The sequence below is a fragment of the Meriones unguiculatus genome, chromosome 21, assembly GCF_030254825.1.
Source record: "Meriones unguiculatus strain TT.TT164.6M chromosome 21, Bangor_MerUng_6.1, whole genome shotgun sequence".
NCBI classification, from domain to species: domain Eukaryota; kingdom Metazoa; phylum Chordata; class Mammalia; order Rodentia; family Muridae; genus Meriones; species Meriones unguiculatus.
The window spans coordinates 24,832,459-24,854,106 of record NC_083368.1 but is presented as its reverse complement, the minus strand read 5'-3'; the positions used below and the strand labels follow the sequence as shown (position 1 = coordinate 24,854,106).

The window sequence follows — 21,648 nt, the reverse complement described above, 5'->3', positions numbered from 1 at the left end:
ACCATATACAGTATTAAATCAAATAAAGCTGATTCCAAAGCAGAAAACAAAACAGAATAAACTCATTCACAGAAATTATCAATACAGAATTATATAAAAGTCTATACAAATTGAATTACATTGCTAACTGAATTATACTAGACATCTTTTAAATATGTGCATATTAAAAATGTTATATTTTTCATTGTTTATATATCATGCAAATATATAAAGTATTATAGTGATATAAAAACAAAGAAAATTGTTTAAATCAGCATGGAACAGATATGTTACATTTATAAAATATGTTTGTAACATTATTCCACTCCCACAGATCAAAAAGCTAACCCAACACACCTGATATCCCTAATGAAGAGACTATGATATAGGCGCAGAGTCACTCAATCTGGTTGCTTTAGGTCAACTCTATGTTCCTATAAAGATGGTGGCTATCTTTTTCATTGATTTATATATGGGACTATTATTAGAAATAAGAGAAGATCAAAACATGTCATCAGAATTGAAAATAAACTGATTAAATATTGGATCAGCTTGAGGTTTGTCATATTTGTAATATCCAGAGTTCCTTAAAACATATTTTAAACAGTTTTATTTAAAATTTAATTAGGAAAATTATATATTCAAGTGAAATAATCTTCGTTATTATTCAGGATAACCACATATTGAAAACATGATGAATCATGACTTTTTTAAATTTCTTTTTAAGAATATATGATAAATATACATAATCTTTATACAAAATTATTTTCTCCTAAGGAATGTTAGGTATAATCTAGTAACCTCAGACTGATAACTAATAGGTTCATTGCTTTATTTATTAAGATCTGCTATACTGAATAATTTATTCACTGAGCTTCAAATTAGCACTGTGGTTTACCACAATAATTATCAACTAGGTTGTGTAAAGAATGTTGTATATCTAAAAACCAGTTCTAAGTACAAGCCATGTATTTAAAACAATCATAATATTTACCTTTTTATTTAGATTATGATAAATGCCTGTATCATCAATTCATCCCACAAAAATTTAGGAAACACTATGTTTCATATAAGAAGGAGAAAATGGAAATTTGAAAAAGACGTAAAAATTTCCTCTTCTAGTAGCTGCTAATATAATGGGCAAATCAATTAAGTGTATTTGTAGCCACAATACAGATATCATATCTAAAGTTGGGGAAACCGTGATATTCCATGTCTGTGGGAGAAATTGTTGCTTGAGGAGCCGTGGTATGCAAGAATACACGGATGCAGTGAGTAATACAGCATGCACTGCCTGTGTTATCCTGCAAGCCGATAAATGACAGAAATAGCAGTCTCTGGAGAAATTTTTAGACATAAAGGTAGACATAAAGAGATGACTTTTACAAGATAAGTAGTGTCCAATATGTGACATTTTAGAAATTGCCGTTTTAAGAAAATAATATTGAAATCATCATCTATCAGGGTGAGCAAGAGGACAAGTCCTTCCATCTGCCATTTGAGAAACAGCAATGTATTGTTCCTAAAGGCTGTTAACTGGGACCAAGAATATAACCAAGGAATAATAAGAATAAGGAATGTATACTAAATGCAGTTTTAGCAATTGAATAAGACAGAAGTTTTAATTACTTTGAAATACCCTTAATAAACCTGGAAAGTACTGATAGAACTAGACGAAAAATTTAAATTAGTATTTGAGTGCTTTAAATATGATTAAATATTCAAAATGCTATCAAGTAGTATCATGGTGTTAAGTTAATTAAAAACTAATTGTCAAATTTATAAGTCGGTGTTAAAATTCAGATAATGATTTTGTTTATTTTAACAATTCTCTCACACACATACTAATTAAGATATATTTTTATTATTAAGCTATAAAGTTTGTGTAATGCACATGTTTCTAGCAAGGACATAGGGTACCTTAGAAATGCTTTTGTTTACTTACAATTGTCAAAGAAATGTCATGTTTTCAAAAATATATTCATTCAGTGTTGAAGCTAGCATCCATATATTGCTGCTTGACTTATACAAAAGTAGAAAATTAGCCATATACTTCTATTTGATTTATACAAAATTGGAAAGTTAAGAGAAACTTGCATATGAACATAGAGCATTTCCTGTTGTCTTTTGATCAAAGGTGGTCATTTGTAGGGTAAGGTTTGTGTGGGGACTGATGACTTAAGTTGAATGAAATTATTCTTAAATGCTTTTGTTTATTTATTGTCATCTAAATTTCATTTATGTTGGTTAAAATGTAATTTTGTGGGTTATTTTATTTTGCTATGAGATGTTGTGCATATGTGTACCTCTCTTTCTCCAGGTTGTTCTGTTGTATGAAAATCTGTAGATACTATATATATATAAATAGTATCTGATGGGAGCTATGTGTGAAATGCATGCTGTGGTCAACAAGCCCAGTGCATGCTAATACTGCAGAATATTTGCTTCCCTCTATCACCTGTATTAGTTGCAGTTGCAATGTATGATGTTTCCTTGGTCCCCAAAGCCTATCACTTGCGTCGGGAGGAAACGGATTGGTTTGATAAACCCAGGGAATCTCGGTTGGAAAATGGCCATGGTCTGGATCGGAAACTGCCAGAAAGATTGGTTCACTCCAGACCGCTAAGCCAACATCAAGAGCAAGTAAGTCTGAAAATTTATTCTCTCTCATATTTGTAAGCAACAGGGTCAGTTCTAACAGAGTTAAGTTCAAGACTGTAATCTTTCAGTAATTTAGTGGAGAAAGTACTTTATTTAAACAGTTTGATGGGCACTGTGATTCTTCTACCAGACAATTTAAATGATTCATTCAAGTAATCCATAATTATTATATGGATATATTGTCTTCAGTACTGAATTTACAGGAATAGTGCTTCCTTGAGATCCAGCTATATCATTCCTAGGCATATATCCAAAATATGCTCAAGTACACAACAAGGACATTTGCTCAACCATGTTTGTAGCAGCTTTATTTGTAATAGTCAGAACCTGGAAACAACCCAGATATCTACCAATGGAGGAATGGATACAGAATTTGGGGTATTTTTATACAATGGAATACTTCTCAGCAATTAAAAATGAGGTAGATCAATGACTTTGATTGAGGACATAATACATTATATCTTAAATATGGAGTTACAGACGAGTATAATGCCAATAAGGAAGGTAGGGTTTATTGAAGTTTGTTTCATAAAATCTGACGAGTTCAATAATAAAGATAGACTAAATAATAAATAAAGGAGAATAAAGATCCTGGTTAGGTGAATGTAACAATCATAATACATTTAAAAAAATGAACCTTTGCATTAATATCTATTAAACTATAAAACAAGTTGTACTGATCAAAAGGAAAAAGGCATAAAGTTATAAATTACTATAAAGGGAGAGCCATACAAGTACCCAAAAGCCAAGATAGAAAATATGGCCTGCCCCAGAGACCTGCATGAACCTTTTGGATTGCAGCCTCTCCTTCCAAAAGTAACAGAAATATTGATTGTTATGGCAATAATTTGCTTTTCTGTTTATGTTTTCTAAAAATTGATTCTATATAGAAGATATCATATGCCTTAAATGCATAACTTTCCAAAGTTTAATTACATTAATTTTAATGTTTGTGATTTTTATTTTAATGTGTATATCAAATTTATACACATTTTTTAAAAAATTTTTAAATTTTTAAATAAATGTTCATGCTTTCCTGCATTTCCTGCATATTTATCTGAAAATATTGCTTTCATCTTTAACTCGAGAACTTTATTTTGGTCTAGAGGATAACAAAATGGAATTTGCATTTTATTCACTTCTTTGCATGTCTGATAATAAAAGGTAATACTGAGCTCTTGGTACCAATAAACAAAGATGCTGTTACTTGAAAGCATGTACAACAAGAGTTTATCCTCATGAAGTGCTCTAGGGGAAAAGAGTATAAAATTCAATTGAGTAACTCAAACATGAATTTATCTTCTGTAAAATATTGTGCACAAAACACTAAATGGATACAGGATTACTTCTGAAAAAATATTACTAACTATGAATATTACTAACTAAAATAAAAATATTACTAACTAAAAAAATCATACTAACTATGAATTTACCAAATCAGTTTTTATTTCCTTTCAAATCTGTACATTTAATGTTTGCACATATTGGCATTATACTAGAGAAATCCAAATTCATTGTTAAATGAATAGGCCCATCTAATCTTATTTGTTTTTAAGGTTTTTTTTTTTTTCATGAAGAGGGTCAATCTCTTTTACCTGAGCGCTCTAAGGAGTTACCATATGTTGTCTGTGATAATATTTCCCACTTTGCACAGTAAAGCTAGTGTCACCTGAAACTCTCTGCAGCTTCTGCTTTAAGATATTTTAGCCTCCTCTGAAGGAGCCGTTTTTTTTTCTTTTATTTGTGTCCGAACAGTTTTCTCTCTCTAGACTCTGGTCTCTTTGCTAAGCATACTGGTCACTCAGCCTGTCATGAATGAACCCCTTCTTGCAATAAGACATCTCTGATACTATCAGTACCATCTTGCTACAAAACTAGACAAAGTCTGTTTCCCTCATGCTTTGGGATAAACCATGTATTATGTCTTTGGCCATGAACATATAGAACATAACAGCTCTCTGCCTTACACTCCCTAACGTGTAAGTATGCAGTGTCCAGCATTGTGCTGAGAAGCAGTGAGGCATCTGTCTTCCATAGCAAGCTTTTGTGCTAATCAAAGTGGGGGAATGGGTAAATAAAAATTGTGCTAATGCAAACTTAACTACATGATACATACATAGACTCGGCTCATGAAAATATTTATGGTTATTAAAGAAGAATTGTTCTTTGATAGATGAAGGTGACAACATGTTGATATAGAAATCTTCAAAAGACCAATGGCAACGGAGACTAGCACCTTGGTGTATCTCTTACTAATGCTGGTTAAAAATAAAATAAAACAGGTGTCCTGTAGCCTATTTTCTAGAAGGCTGTCAGTATTTACCTACAATTGTCATTCTGCTTGCTATTGGCCCATCCATATCAGTCATAGCTGTAGAAATATAACATTTTAGTAAGTGAGCTCATAATGCAGGTTACAAAGTCTTAAAAGCTGTAGGAATTGTAGGGAGATATTCTAAAGAAAAAAAAATCATGTAAATGAAGATATTCAGTAACCCAACGGCACAGATATTGATTAAAACCTGACAAAGATTCACTGATAAAACTCCCATGAACACGCTAAGAAGCTTGCCTACTCTTGAAAACTGCAGTCTGTGCACTATGAGATTCCATCTGCAGTAACAAATCTAGAAAATGGGAAGAAAACCTAAATGCAAAATAGTGTTGCCTTAGCTTGTTTTTGACCAGCCGGGTAAGTGACTTTAAAACTGTCATTAAACCTACATGAGATTATAAAATCATTTAAATAAGAGCGAGGTAGACTACAACATTTTACGGAATGATGTATGCTGTTAAAACAAAGTCCAGTTATGAAATAGTGTGGGCCTTACAGGCACAAGAGTGTTAGTTTTACCTCTTCTGCTTTAGGAATTCCTGTAGTAACAAGAAATAGCTCCATCAGTATCATAACCTTTGGATATAAAAACAGACTCAGGAATACTTGTATAAAGTCTTTATTGGTTTTGACAGAATTAGTATGAATATGAATCTAGTAGATGTCCACAGTAAAATTACACAAAATTCAAGCACCTTAAATATATCACAGACCTAGTTAGGATGACAAAAATGTGACAAGAGGGGACCTTCTCTGTGTTTTTTCCACTAGTTTTACTTTATTACTAAAACTTTAGAATACCGTCACATGAATGAATCTTATGTAAGAAGTGGGAAATAGTAAGATCTGGAGAGGACAGGAGCTCCACAAGGAAAGCAACAGAACCAGAAAATTTGAACACAGGGGTCTTCCCAGAGACTCATACTCCAACCAAGTACCATGCATGGAGATAACCTAGAACCGCTGCACAGATGTAGCCTATGGCAGTTTAGTGTCCAAGTGGGTTCCATAGTAATTGGAAAAGGGACTGCCTCTGACAGGAACTGATTGGCCTGCTCTTTTATCACCTCCCCCTGAGGGGAGAGCAGCCTTACCAGGCCACAGAAGATGACAATGTAGCCACTCCTGATGAGATCTGATAGACTAAGATCAGAAGGAAGGAGAGGAGGACCTCCCCTATCAGTGGACTTGGGGAGGGGTATGCATGAAGAAGGGGGAGGGAAGGTGGAACCCGGAGGGGAGGAAGGAGAGGCTTATGGAGGGATACAAAGTGAATGAAGTATAATTAATAAAAAAATAAAAATAATTAATAAAAAAGAAATCTCACAGTTTCTGACTTTCAAGTACAAAATGAAGAACTGGATTTTGTCAATCTACATTATTTATTGTTATCAATATCATCAATAATGAGTATATACCACTGTAGCCAGAAACATCCTTGAAAACCAAAAAAACAAAAAACAAACAAACAAACAAACAAAAAAAAAAACCCATGCTCATTGATTTCCTAAAGAAAACTAGCCAGTCTTCAAGAGTGATTGGTTATAAATGAAATACCATAATGAACTCAGAAACAAACTTAATCATTATGGGGTGTCATTGTAAATTCCTCCAGTGTCATTATTCAAGCATCTCTGGCATCTTTTTATTGATTTAATTGGTGAGCTTTGAATTGAGCAACTGTAGTTCTGCATGAAATATTTCAAGGGTTTGTTTTACTGATTGTTTTTTACATAATCCCTTGTATGTCCTAGATTCTGCAGATGAATGGGAAGACAATGCACTACATCTTTCCTCATGCAAGGATAAAAATAACCAGAGACACTAAGGATCACACAGTTTCAGGTAAAACGCACTGAACTATCTGCTAATTTCCAATTCTGATGTCTTATTGACATATGTATTTGTATTTCAGTTTAAATGACTCATTGAATTTTAGAAAACGACCTTTTACATCTGTTTTAAAACATATCCAAAATATCAGGCTATTTATTTCAAAACAAAAAAAAAACATTAAGGACATGATTTTTGCACGAAGAGTTGCTACGCGTTACATATCCTTTCTTTATGATCTGAGTCTCTAGCATGATTTGGCAGGACTCATAGTTACTGCTTCGGGGAGTATCATGGTCACCACATTACAATGTGTTTGGCTCTCATGACTAATATAGTCACTGAGGTTAGAGGAAATAAAGGCCTGGGGATCTTAGGATCAGATTCCTCTATATTTATCCACGGTGAGAACTGTCAGTCATGGTCAGCTTTCAGATTACTTATGTCTATTTATAGATTAAAGCTGATAATAGACTCTCTAAGCTTCTTATTTTGGCGTAATCATGGACCTCCAGAAAATGGCACAGATTTCTGTGTTGCCCTTTCTTTTTGCTAAATTTTCTAATATTGACATAAATCTAAACAAAATTGACAAAATAAAAGAAGTCAACATGATATGATAGTAAAACAATTCTAAGTCTTACCCAAATTTTGTGCTTTTCCACTAATCATTTGTTTTATTTACCTCTTCAAGATACAATCTAGGATCTAACATTGTATTTCATTGTTATGGTTCCTGCATTTCATCCAGCATAAAAATTTCTATAATTATTTTTAATTTCATGAGCCTGAAACCCTTGAAAATTTATAAAATTTTCATATTACAAATGAGATTTTCATTATTTGTAGTCTGAGATGAAATGAAATTCTTAAGTTGACAAAATATACCCTGCGTAGTTCTTGTATTTTTCTCAGTTACTGTGCGTAATCTGTTTTTCAGATCCAACCAATATAAATGGAAAATACTGGCAAATTTCAAGGGTATTGTTGTGGGCTTTGTTCAAGAGGCAGATGTAACATGGTGGATATACTCCTTTTTTATGTTGATTTTGGAAAGCACTTGGTCTCTCAGCTGCAACTGCTGTTTCAGACTTTGAAGCATGGCTGTGCAATGGAGAGGGATAGCTTGCTCTCTGTTTTCACAGAAGACTCATCACTTAGGAATCTAATGTTTTGTTGTTAAAATTGTATGTTTTTTTCTTTTACCAAAGAAAAAGGATTCAAATATACTATAATATATTACACATAGAGTATTTATACATACTATGTTGTTGTTCAAATTGAAAATAGAAGAGAAATATTTAAATGCTTAGTGCTTTTTTTTAATCATTTCATTCTTATAAAATCTATTCTATACTTATATTGTCTGCTTAGATTTGATTTTCATTTCTTAGAAAATTTTTATATATCGAGATAGATTAGTGTTTCTTGGGTAGTTTTGTGGAAGTTATTCCTTGATGAAAATTATTGCAGTTACTTCTATAACATAAATCAAAATGGTATAATGTGTTATGGTAATGCTGAAATTATTTTTGTAGGATATATTTTAGGAATTTTGGACCATTTCCCCTAAGTCAACAGGCTGTATATCAATGTATCTGTCTACTCATGTCATCATTTTTGCTGGATATTAAAAGATTTCCTCTCTGCCTTATTTTTTTCTACCTTATTATTGTTGTACTTCAACAAGAAAATGACTAAACTACAAAAATAATGAAAACAAATGCTACTCATTTACTCTTATAAATATTTAACTCTCAAAAATATATTCATTTCTTTTAATTTTTTTAAGAAGAGAATTATTATTTTGGAAACTAATTTTTCTAGCAAGTGCACATATTACCTCCAAGTCTCCTTTTATTTTATTATCTTCCTAAAATAATAAACTATTTTCCACTTTTATGCACACTTCAATGGTTACTACTAAATGTGTAGTTTGTTTATTCTTAGAGAACACAGTTCCACACAACATAAAATATCTTAAAACAATCTGTAGTGTTATCACTAAATCCTTAGAAATGTACATTGTTTTAAGTATATGAGTCTATGAATAAGGAGTGAAGCGTAAGTCTTTGTAAAGCATCTACTATAGGCATAACCTCCAATAGAGCAGTCATGCTTGACTTTACCTTGTCTTATATGGTGCCAAAACCAAGCTTGCTTTGATTTGTCAGCATTCTGTGGATACTCATTATTTATTAATTATATTAGGAATACGACTTTGTGTTCACATTTTTATTTTAGTAAATCTTTTTGGACAGATAAAATAGCTTTTATCATGTATAACATATTTTTTTTGTATTTGTATTTAATGACTAAAGGAAGCAATTAACTGTGCTATTACATTTATGTGGGATTGTTTTAAATTCATACTAAGAGAAATTTCAAAAATATGTGTTCTTATTAGCTTTCATCATGATTGAATATATCTTTTTGAGATGCATACTAAAATATTTACAAATAATGATACATGTATAAAATTTGCTTCAAAACTAACTGGGAATGAATTTTAGTGTACAAACAAAGAAAACAAAATTGACCATGATTTTGTGATTGTGAGATCTAGAATTTCAACTGTATTGTGATAAACTATTTGTTTTAGTCTGTTCATTTCCTATACATATAAAAATTTCCACAGCAAACTTTCCATCCCTACTAGTTTCTCATGGTTAGGGATAAATAATGTGAATGGTAGCTTCCTCATTAATAAAAAGCCTGTGCAAAACTGGTAGGTACCTCTTAGCCTAAGGATGTGAGCAATGAAAAAGTGAAGAATAAAATGTAGCATACCCATTCTCCCAAACAAGGGAGAAAAAAAGCCATCAAAATGTTTTCATTTTGGTTACCCAAACTTGTTCAAAGAAGATATATTACCTGTCTTTCACAAACTCTTGTCAGACCTATATAGCTGAGAGTTGAATAAAATATTTATAAAACTATTATAAATATGCACAATTAGTAAATGAAAGAAAAATCTTTCATATTTATCAGAAGCAAAAACAATGACAAAAACAAAAGAGGAAATAAGTTAATGGCACTTCCCTTGTCAAATATATCTCAAAATATGGACGATGGAAGCTTACAATAGTCCCATAATGTTTTGTTGATCCTCCAACTCAAAACTTCTCCCAGAGTGATACTAACATGGGTTGGCCTTTATGCTTCTAATTTTTGGAGAATATCTAATGGTTTTTGAAGGCTGTCTACTGTGTGGCATCACGGGAGACTGCAAAAGAAAACAAGCATGAGAACTCAGCTCTCTTTTGTTAAGCCTCAAAGAAGCATATTTGAAGAATGGAAACAAGATGAACCATTCTCTATTAGTAAAAGAATTTTATTAAATATGTTAATGTAGCTAATGTACAATGGTTTTATTATTTCAAAGAAATTAATAAATATTTTAATCCTCTTTTAAAAACACAGATAAGACAGAATATATGCACAGTTGTAATATGTACTAATAGAGGCTCTTTGAAGCTTCCAGGCATAGTAGAGATGATAAATGGCTTTCGAAACCTAAATTTCTGAGGGCCAACACTGTACTATAGAGATTGCAGAGATTGTGAAAAAGCAATATAAATACGACAGATATGCTTTTTCCATATTTTTTTTAAATTCACACCACATAGAATCTGCTTTCCAAAAGCTTTTATAACTCATAGTGCAGGAAACTTTATGTTTCTTTGCTAATATCTGTCACTTAGCATTCTTATGATTTGCTGTGTGAATAGAAAAAAATGCATTGAAAAATATCAGCCCTCAGCTTCCCCACCCTCTTAAAATTCATAGTTTCTCTTTTCACTATTATTGCATGCACACATGCAAATATATATATACATATATATACATACATATATATAATGTATGAGCATGTGAGTGTATATGTGTATATACATTATTAACTATTGAAAACTGTGAAAACCACTGTAGAAGTAGGTAATGAGAATTCTCAGAAAGCTAAAATTCGACCTCCTATTTGACTCAGATATACAACTCACTGGCATATTTCCAAAAGACTTGGCATCCAGCTATACAAATGCTACCTCAGCCTTGTTCACCACCACTATATTCACAATAGCCAGGAAGTGGAAACAGCCTAAATGCCCTTTAACTAATAAATGGATAGTAAAAATGTGATATCTACACAGCAGAAGTCTATTCAGCTTACTTGAAAAACATTAAATTTGCAGCTTAGTGTGCTGAACCTGAAAATATGGCTACTTTTTTTTTTTTTTTAGTGCAGTTGTGTATTGAGTTTTGAAATCTGGTAGTATCAGTCCTCAACAATTTAATTTTCAAAAAAATCTATTGGAGTAATTATATAGCCTTTGAATTTTGAAAAAGTAATCAGCCTTCCGGGACACTGATAGGGATTGTACTGAAAACCAAAAACAAAACAAAAAAATGTTAACGCACATAAAACTACTGACTTAAAAGTCACTGGATTCCCATTGCATGAATATGTAACATCCTGTATATTTAGATTTCTACCGATTCATCTCATCAAAATTTTTATTCCCTATGTATAAAATTAGCATTTATCATATGAAATGTGTTTAAGTTTTTATTCTGTCTCATTTTATGGTGAAGGGTCTTATTTAATTTATATGTTGAAAGATTTCCTGACATTTTGTAATGATTGGTTTATATATGATAACCATTAGCAGTCAATAGCCTCACAGATTTATTATGCTTATAATTTTTATTTATCATTCATGATTTTGTACATGAAATTTTCTGTCACCAGCCAATACAGTAATTACTACCCCCAATGTGAGTTTTGTGCTGCATTATTTTTTGGTAGCACTAGGAGGAAATTTTTTGTACAGTAATGAATATAGTAGCAAGGGTAGGCATCCTTGCTCGGCCTTGAATTTTAGGATTCCTTCACAACTACATTGTTATGAAAAGGATTCTAGAAGCAATAGGACTGTAGAAGAAAAAAACCTTCTAATTCTTCTAATTCCAGCTTGGAATGTTTTTGTTTGTTTTTTTGTTTTTGTCTTGTGTTGCTCCTAATAGTGTCTTATGTAGTCATTGCTTCCCTCAAGCTCACTAGGTAAATGCAGAATGGTTAGTCTCCTGCCTCTAATGAGCTGTAATTTTAGGGATATACTATAACTATAAGCATCATACTGACCCTTTATTTTTAGTTTATCTTAGGGGATTTTATTATGAATATATTCAGGATTTTACCAAAAGGTAAACTAGGTATAGTTAGGTGATCATGTGTTCTTTGTTGTCAACAAGATATATTTAATTTATTTCTAAATTATAAGCTGTATGGCATTCATATGATTTCTATTTGTTATAACGTGTGATCATTCTGTTTCATGATTTAGCTTGTTTATCAAGTATTTGTGTATCATTTTCCAAGATTATTCTATGCATGTATTTTCATGTGATGTCTTTGAATAGTTTTGTATTGTAGTTTTCTAAAAATCTATCAAAATATCCGATGATGGATCAAAAGTTCACCTTGAATGACTTTCATCTACCTCTAAGGTTGTAAAGTCTCCTTGCTAGATTTGTATATAAATTGGGAAGAAATGTTAAAGCTCAAGTAAGCTTTAAATTTTCTTCTTACCCATGTTATATATGTGTGTAATCTTCTTTAGACTAGATATTCAAAATGAATTAGGCACTGCCTGATATATGCTGTCCATATACCAAGATTCTCCTTACCAAAAAGCATGGAGAGAGTTTATTAATTATCACTCACCTAGTTATCAGTGGCCCTACTTAATGCCTAGAGAATCTTCAGGTCTCCTGCTTGCTCCATTAAATAGCAACAAAGCCCCTCTCTGGTCTTGATAGCTCATTTCTCCAGGTAGTCACATGGTAGATGATCTGGATATAGGGGTAGTCCAGAAAGACACAGTGGACTTTCACTGTTTTTGCTTTTAAACCAGTAGTTTCTCTAGAATGTATGCTACTCACTTTTTTTGTAGGATTTACTCAACTTCTAGATGCTTAACTGGATAATAATTTATTAAATCTTGTTCAATTATATTGTTTACTTTTTAAAAGAGGAGTTCATTGTATGAGCTGCTATGAAAATTTTCAGCATTTGAAACGGTTTTTTTATGGTTTGTAGTTTCCTTTTTTTCTTTTTTATTGATATAGAAGAAATGCATAAAACTGATAAAAGTTCCTGTCATTGGGCACAGAATGTATATAGATATACAGATATCATTTGTGATATTAAATTATAACACAGAAGTCTATTGGAATAGAGTTTTCAAATGAAATTGAAGATAAGTTGGCATCACTAGATATTTCACATTGTTGTTATTGTTTGTTTTTAAGTTTTTTTGAGACAGGATTTCTTTGTGTTGCCTTGGTTGTCCTGGACTCATTTTGTAGACAAGGTTGGCCTCGAACTCACAGAGATCTGTCTGCTTCTGCCTCCTCAAGTGTTGGGATTACAGGCATGTGCCACCACACCAAGTTTTTTTTTCCTTTTCTTTTTATTTATTTGTTACAATTTATTCACTTTGTGTCCCAGCTGTAGTCCCCTCCCTCATCTCCTCCCATTCCTACACTCCTTCTCTCTTTCCTCCTATGCCCCTTCCCTAGTCTGCTGATGTTTCAGTTTCAACACAAAGAGAATCAGATATAAAACTCTCATGGTAACCTCAAAGAAAATATTAATAGAATATAGAAAAACATCAAATTATATCACTTCAAAAAATAAAACAAAGATGAAATAAAGTAAAAAACACAGAAAGTAATGGTCAAAATCTGTAAAGCATGCAAAAACAAACAACAAAGCAAATACAAGTTCTTTAACAGATAGTTGCTTGACTGTAAATGGACTAAACTTACCAAAAAACCTGCATTATCAAAAACTATTTGTAAAATAGAACATCCAACAATGTGCTATCTACACAGTATTTAGTTTATATCCTAAGGCCCAAAGAAGTTGAAAATAAAATGACTGAAAATGGTATTTCATTCATAGAGTCACCAAAAGTGACAGAAGTAATTAATGATGGATAGCACAGGCAAAAGCAAAAGTCCTTATGAAAAAAAAATTATAAATTGAAAAAGTGAAAGAATTCACCAAATGTGTGTGATTACAAACGTGTTTGTACTAAACACGAAAGCCTTTAAATATATGACATAATCATTGTTCAAATTAATAAAGAAGTTGAAGATTTCAATGTAAAAATTTCAATGACAGAATAACTGGAGAAATAACTACCAAGGCAGTAGAGGACATGAGCAGCAATTAGACATAACAGAACTCTTAAGCTCTTTCAAACCAAAAGCATAGTATGCTCTTTTCCGTCATGCATATGAAGTACTCTCCAGGATGAAACAGAAGGTAGGCCACCAAACAAGCCTTCACTTATGATAAAAGTCTTGACACACTAGGAAAAATCATGTATGTTAGTTTTTAAAGTCATCTACAGAATTGCTTTTGACTGTACAGTGTTATGACACTTAAATTATTATATTTAAATAAACATAGAAGATTAATCTATTGAAATTTGTTCTAATGTAATATGCTCATAGGCAATAATATATAAGCACTTCGTTGAAATACATGTTTTGTATGCCTAAAAAGAAAGTTCCAGACCAGTTATACTCCAGGAGAATGAATCATCTGGCAACAGAATAGTAGTTCTAGGTATCTGGATTGAACTCATTCACAGACAAAAGAGAATTCTGAGAAATCTCAGAAATCTGGAGGCAAGAGTCACCATCACGGTACTCTGATGTTTCAAGAAGTGCAGTAGGTTCCCAGGGAAAATAATGACATTCTTAGAATCTTAACAAAAGTTAAGATATTCTTTGTGAGAACAGAACAAGGAGTCTAAGCCCATCCTGCTGCAGAATGCCTTCTTTCCTCACTTTCTTTCTTTTAGGCTTTTATAAAATATTTAATGATTTCTGTAATAATAATAAAAAAATTGTATAAAGTTAATATAGCACAGAGGACCAAACAGCATGTAGTTTTTGACAAATTAGAGTTGTCAGCATTAACCCTGGGCTAGCTAATTCTCATGTTTACTAATTCTATGTCCGTGGACTGAATTTTGAAAATATCCTAAATTTGAGTTATAAATAAGAATTATAAGAGTGAAAATCTTATTTATTCCATGTTTTGAAATTTGACTTAATGTTGCATTACAATAATTTTTTTCATTATTTAGGATATTTGAAAGCCCCTTCTTAGTTCTCCGCATTCTGTGGCTTAGATCACCGAGAAACAAAGTTGGTGGATAATATTTAATAAGTGCCAAAGCATCTGTAAAACTCATAGCTTCCTTCTGCTTTCTAGAATAATAGTATGGTCTGACAGTTCTAATATGATGTAAACCTGACAAACATAAGCTTTAATAGATATTTAAATACATTAAAACAAAAATTTTAACACTATAATCACTATAATTAAAATAATTTTCAGACTTTTAAAAATGCTTAAATTAACACCAAGAAATCATAGATATAGATGAGGAGAAGTAGCCAAAATGTCTGTCCATGCATGAATGAATACATAAGTAGGTAGTTTTGTCATGCACTGTACCAAGATGCTGCAGTAAATGGCAAGCCACATTCCCTGGTGGGAATCCAAGAAAAGATATCACCCCATATAATAGCCATCTTTACTTAACTATACACTATGAAGGGTCAAGAAAAACGCCTGACAATATACTTCTCAGAAATTTCTACCTTTTGTTGTGAGGCAGGGCTGTACATCCGTAGAATGGGTATTACTCACCAAACACAAAGAGTAAAGGACTAATTCACATTGCAATTTGAAAGACTTTTGGGAACATCCTAAATGGAAGAAACCAGGGCCTGGAGTCCACATGTAATATGATTCTTTGCATAGGAAAGCATAAAAATGGAACAGCTAAAGGACAAAAAGTAAATGCTTAGGGCAAAAGTGGAAGACTGTAGAGTAGGTAAGTGATAGCTAGCAGGAATGTAGTTTCTTTTGGTGAAGATTAAAAACTTGTTTTTGAATTGACTATGGCTGTGGCTGCACATAGATTATGTAAAACAGCATTGATTTATAATCACTTAACACAATTATCTGTAAACTTTAAAACAATAAGGTCTGCAATGTCTGAGCTCTATCTCAATAAAGCTGTTAGAAACAAAGTTGCTTCAATTCTCTTTCACAAGAGGACATGTTTCCATTCCTATGTTTGCTCTTGACAACAGAGCATATTAATCCCAAATAGGTGTTTCTTACCATCCCTCTTACTTCTTATCACTCCTACTCTCTGGTCACTGATAGGGGACATCTGTAAAGAAATTTGAAAAGGGTGAATATAGCCTGCCTGATACTGTATGCTGCCTTCTCATGCATTTTAAATGGATGTGTTGTGAAACTGGCACTTCACTGTAGAAGCTGCAGAATGTGTATATTTTCTATTTTTCTTTTGTTGATAAAAGATGCTTTTCCATACAATATTATTGCTGTTTATCCTCCCTCAACTTTTCCCAGATCCTCCCCTCCCATCTGAATCCCAGATTTTCTCTCTCCTTAGAAAATCAACAGGAATCTAAAGAATAACAAAATAAAATAAAAACAAACCAGAGTAGGACAAAACAAACAGAGCAAAAGGAGTCAAAGAGAAAGCACAAGAACACATATAGATGCATATTCAAATACACAGAAATCTCAGAAAAACCCAAAAGTGGAAAACATGATGTGTACTCAGAGGACCTGATAAGACTTCATTAGCAAAGCACTATGAGAAAGAGGGCCTCCCAAAATGTCACTGAGTTCATTTTATGTTAACCATCTAATGCTGGACATTGGGGCCTGGCTTTAAGAGTCATTTGTACATGCAGTGTTTCAACAGAACAGTGGAAGTTGGTTTTTTGCTAGGTCTCCGTCCTACAGGTTCTTGGCTACCAGAGCAGTCCTGTGGATGGGTCTCATCTCATAGAATGGGCCTTATATCTGGTCAGATATTGGTTGGTTTTTCCCACTATTACATTGTGCCAGTAATGTACTAACGCATCTTGCAGAGAGGTCATTAATGAAGATGAGAGGTGCCAGAGCCTGCTGGCAGAGTCAAACAGTTCCTGAGTGGGGAGTGAGGGTTAAAAGAAAATAACACAAGACACACAAGAGATCCGCTTGAAAGGGTTGTCAGCAAAAACGATAGAATCTGGCTTATTCCACAGTTCTTTTTCTTTAGTCCGAGCAAAGCACCTCAATACAATGAAGGAGTTCATCCAAAAGTCAAACTTGGTTACCTAGACCACCTCCCTGTGTGCTCCTCAGACAAACATATGCTATGAACTAGTGACAAGATTCACATGTTGTTTTCAAAATTATTAACATTGTTGCATGAGTTTCATTTGGGGAGACATAAGCTGACCCATACATGTCTTCATTATTCAGTGCCATTGTGTAAATGGAGAGTGTTCACTATTCCTGCTGTTCCAGAACCCCATCGCTGTAGAAACCAGACATTTTCCTTTTCATGCCTATGCTCTAACACTGATTGCTCATTGCCTTCTCAGTATTGTAAAAATTAATATATTTCAAGTTTTGGTATCAAGGTAATATTAGCATATATTCATGCACAGAAGGCTAAAAGTACAACTTTTATTCTCATATTAGTTTCTAATTACTGCATAACAAATTGAGTAATATTTGAAACAATACACATTGACTGTGCCGACGTTTTCATAACTTAAATGGTCAGCCTACTCGTGACCTTGCAAATCTACAATCTGTACTAATCAAGCTTTGTTTCTCTCTAGATATGGATGCCTCTTCCAACCACAGGCAGAGAATTGTAAATGTTAGTTCCTTGAGGTTATAGATCTGAATTCTAGTTCATCCTGATGGCTCTCTGGAGGGATCACTCTTACCATGGAGAAATTGACCTAGGCCCAGGAGGGCTCCCTCTCACGTGATGGGTCTCAAGCTTGGCCAGTCATTGGTTAGCCCTTTCCACACCTTCTGCTCCATCTTTTACCTATGCATATCTTGGAAGCAGAAAAAATTGTAGATTGAGGTTTTCTGGCTGGGTTGGAGTCCCAATATCACCATTGAAAATTACAGGAGATAGCTAGTTCAGGCTCCATCTCCCCCATTTCTAGGAGTCTTAGCTAGGGTCACCCTCACAGATTCCTAGAAGTTTCCATTGTCCTAGGTTTCTGGCTCACCCTAGAGATCCAGCTGTCTCTCTGAGTACTCTCATCCTTTGTCCTCCCCTCAATCCAGCTGTCTCTCTGAGTACTCTCATCCTTTGTCCTCCCCTCACTACATGCTTCTTGTTTCCATTCCCACCACCTCCTTGGTATCCTTGTGGGACTCTTAAAAGGGGGAGGTGGTGGGACGTCTCTCTCCAACTCTTTTGCCTGCTTTTGGGACTCTTTTCCTCGTTCTGGGTTTCCTTGTCCAAACTCAATATGAGGGGAGGAGCCTAATCTTATTGCATCTTGATATGGTTGCTATCACTGGGAAGCCTGCCCTTTTCTGAAGTCAAATGGGGGAGGAGTGGATGTGGGGCAGGAGATGTGGGGAGACTAGGAAGAGAGGAAAGAGAAAAAATTGCAGTTGGGGTATAATATATGAGAGAATAAATTTTAAAAAGTTTCAAAAAACTACTTTCTGTACTTAAAATTATTTTTCTTTTTTTCATTATAGCTATTGTATTCTTAATATTAATTGTTTCTTCAAATTTCTCTTTATCTTGTCACACTGTAAAATCAAAACCTGTGTATTTCATGACCTTTTATTAAGGAAGTGTTAGTCAATGGGTCTACATAAGTACATAAAAAATAAATAGAAAGGCAAAGAAGATTGATTTTTTTTTTAAGGTCAAATGTTATATAAACAAGGAGCCAGAAAGATGGCTCAGATGGTAAAGTTCTTGGTACCAAGACTGCTGACATGATTTCAGTCACTAGAACACATGGTAGAAGGAGAGAACCAGCTCCCACAAGCTGTCACCTTTACATGATTCCCATGGCTTACACACACACACACACACATACACACACACACACACACACACACCTCAAATGGATGTCAACACACCAAATAAAAATGCAAAATACTGGAAATTGCTAATATAAGTATTATGTATCAAGGATCCTTTAGTTCCAGTAAATTTAGTTCAAAATTACTGTATCTTCAATTCAACAAGTCTTACATTGACATCTTTCTTTCTATATTTGAAGAGATATATTTTAGTTTTATGGAAATGTAATGTATGATATCCCAATATTTAAACTCTCAAAAAATATATGAATTAGCTTTCATGATACACAAGTCATGGTAAAAAAAAAAAAAAAAGAAAGAAAAAGGAAAACTAATTTTTGCCCAGTGTGGTGATGCGCACTTGTAATCCCAGCACTCAGGGAAGCAGAGAAAGGTATATCACTGTGAGTTTGAGGCCAACCTGGTTTACAAAGCAAGTCCAGGATAGTCAAGGCTACACAGAAACCCTGTCTCAAAAAAACAAGAAAAAAAAACATTTTCATAAGACTTTTTACTTTTCTTCTATATGTTATTAAAAAAAACTTTTAATGTTTTAAAAAACTTTTAGCAACTTCTAAAGCATGCATAGTATATTGGTAAATGTGGACTAGATAAGTGGATTGACAACTGGTTAGTGCTATTTTCTTTATCTTCTACCTTTGATTGACAAGTATCTAAAATGTTATTGTAGATTTTATCCTGATGACTTTTTTTAAAGTCTAAATTCCAATGACTCGCTGCTTTTACGCAGATTTAGTTGAGTTTTATTTACCAGATTAGTTAAACAAATGCAATTTTGTTAAATTTGTTGTGATACAACAATTACCTCTACAAAAAATAATACTGAGCCATGGACCTTGGGTCACACACATTTCTAAATGTGGGACAAAAGGAACCACTATCTTGCTTCACCATGAATCATTATTGACAGGACATTTGGAAGCAGATTACTAATTTTGTATATTTTGGCTTAAACATATTTTTAAATTTAGTCCTCAGAATACACACACACACACACACACACACACACATATATATATAATATATATATTATATATTTCTGCCTTTTCACAAGGATATATATATATACCCTAACCCTAACCCTAACCCTAACCCTAACCCTATATATATATATATATATATATATATATATATATATATATCCTTGTTAAAAGGCAGAAATATAGACAGGATAAAGAGAGGAAGGGAGGGAAGAAGGGAGGGCCTGAGAGAAATGGAGAAAACAAGAGGAGACGAAATAAAGGAGGAAACAACAAGAAGGGAGGGGTAAAGGAGGAAGAGTGGAGAAGAAGGAAGGGACAGATAGAAGGAGGGATAGAGGCAGGAAGGAAATAAGGACAGAAGAGGAGGAAGAAAGGATAGGAGTGAGGAAAGAAGTCCATCTATAATATCACAGGAACTAGAAGGGGATAACGTGACAGAAAATCCTGTAATTTAATATAATTAGTTGCATAACACATGAATCATGCAGATGCTAACCAAGGCACTATGCCTGAAGAATGAAGTGAGAAAGAAGCATGATTTTGAGACCATATTTAATAAAAATTCAGTTAAATTGATAGGTCTGTGTTATTATTAGAGATTAAGAGTTCTGCTTTCTTGTCTAACATTTTCCTGGCACACCCTCTCCATTGTCCAAAAGCATACCCAGTACTTCATGCACTCACTTGTTTTTTTAGATTATTTAGAAACAGCACACCAACCGAAGTTGTGAAGGTTCATGTCTGTCAGAATTGCTTGCCATAATTATTCTCTATTTTCTTTTCAAGTGGATAATTATAGACCAACCTGTTTATGGGGTAAAGAACTAGGACTAAGTTATTCATAATCTGGAACAATGTTCTCATGCCACAAGCAGAGCACAGTGAGGAGTTAAGGTCGGGAAGTGAAGAGTAATCATATGTTACAATCATTCTATCACTTGGAGTCATATCTATGTTGTAACTATATTTGTCCATTTAAAATATCCATGACTACCTTTCTGAGATTAATTGTCTTTAGTTTCAAAGTTGATTGTTTGTACCTCGGAGTTTTGCTGAGCATATGTTTCATAACTTTGGAAAATGTATCTGGTTAAATTCGAGGGCATTTGCTATTTTAATAAGTATGAATAATTTTGAGAGAGCATTTAATAATGATCTAATCACTGTAGATTATACTTAAATACTTATACACCCCAATAACCTTATTTTTCATATACTTATGGAATTAGAATAATGTAATTTTATGATTGATGTCGTTTCTGCTCTGAGTTTTGTTTCACTTCTGTGTCTCTAATCTACTTTTTGTGTAGCCTACTGTGGTAAGGGTTTCCTTCTTCAACGATTACTAACAGTTTGCTTAATTTTCAAAACAGGCAATGGCCTAGGAATCAGAATTGTTGGTGGTAAAGAAATCCCTGGACATAGTGGAGAAATTGGAGCCTATATTGCTAAGATTCTTCCCGGTGGAAGTGCAGAACACACAGGGAAACTTGTAGAAGGTAAAAATTATAAATTTCATAGTAAAATAAAATGAATGTATTCATATTAAATGTGTTTTCATTTGTATGTAAATTAATATGCAAATTTGCTTTATTTTTTATCAGAAAATTTTGTAATTAATGTGGTAAAATTATGGCATAACAATGTTATAATATATTATGCTATAATAGAAAATGTATCTAGAAATAAGATAAATTTACTTTCATTTGCACTGTTATTTTGGCAGGTGGTTAGCTACTGAGATGCTTCAAAAACACAATTATCTAAGGTTTTTACTGAAGGGTAACTTAAAAACAACTTCAATGATCTAGTTTAATATTTTATTTTTTAGAAAAAGGAAGTATACTGAAAGCAGCTATGAAAATTTA

General features: G+C 33.1%; 1 protein-coding gene across 6 annotated transcripts in view; it reads left to right on the top strand.

Moving 5' to 3' along the window:
* Pclo (piccolo presynaptic cytomatrix protein) overlaps positions 1–21,648 on the top strand; it is a 321,060-nt gene that overhangs the window by 198,476 nt on the left and 100,936 nt on the right. For all 6 annotated transcript variants that reach the window (XM_060373892.1, XM_060373895.1, XM_060373894.1 and 3 more), the window contains exons 8-10: positions 2,486–2,622; positions 6,730–6,820; positions 21,154–21,279. In XM_060373892.1, the coding sequence (XP_060229875.1) occupies positions 2,486–2,622; positions 6,730–6,820; positions 21,154–21,279 (354 nt within the window). The remainder of the gene's footprint in view (positions 1–2,485; positions 2,623–6,729; positions 6,821–21,153; positions 21,280–21,648) is intronic.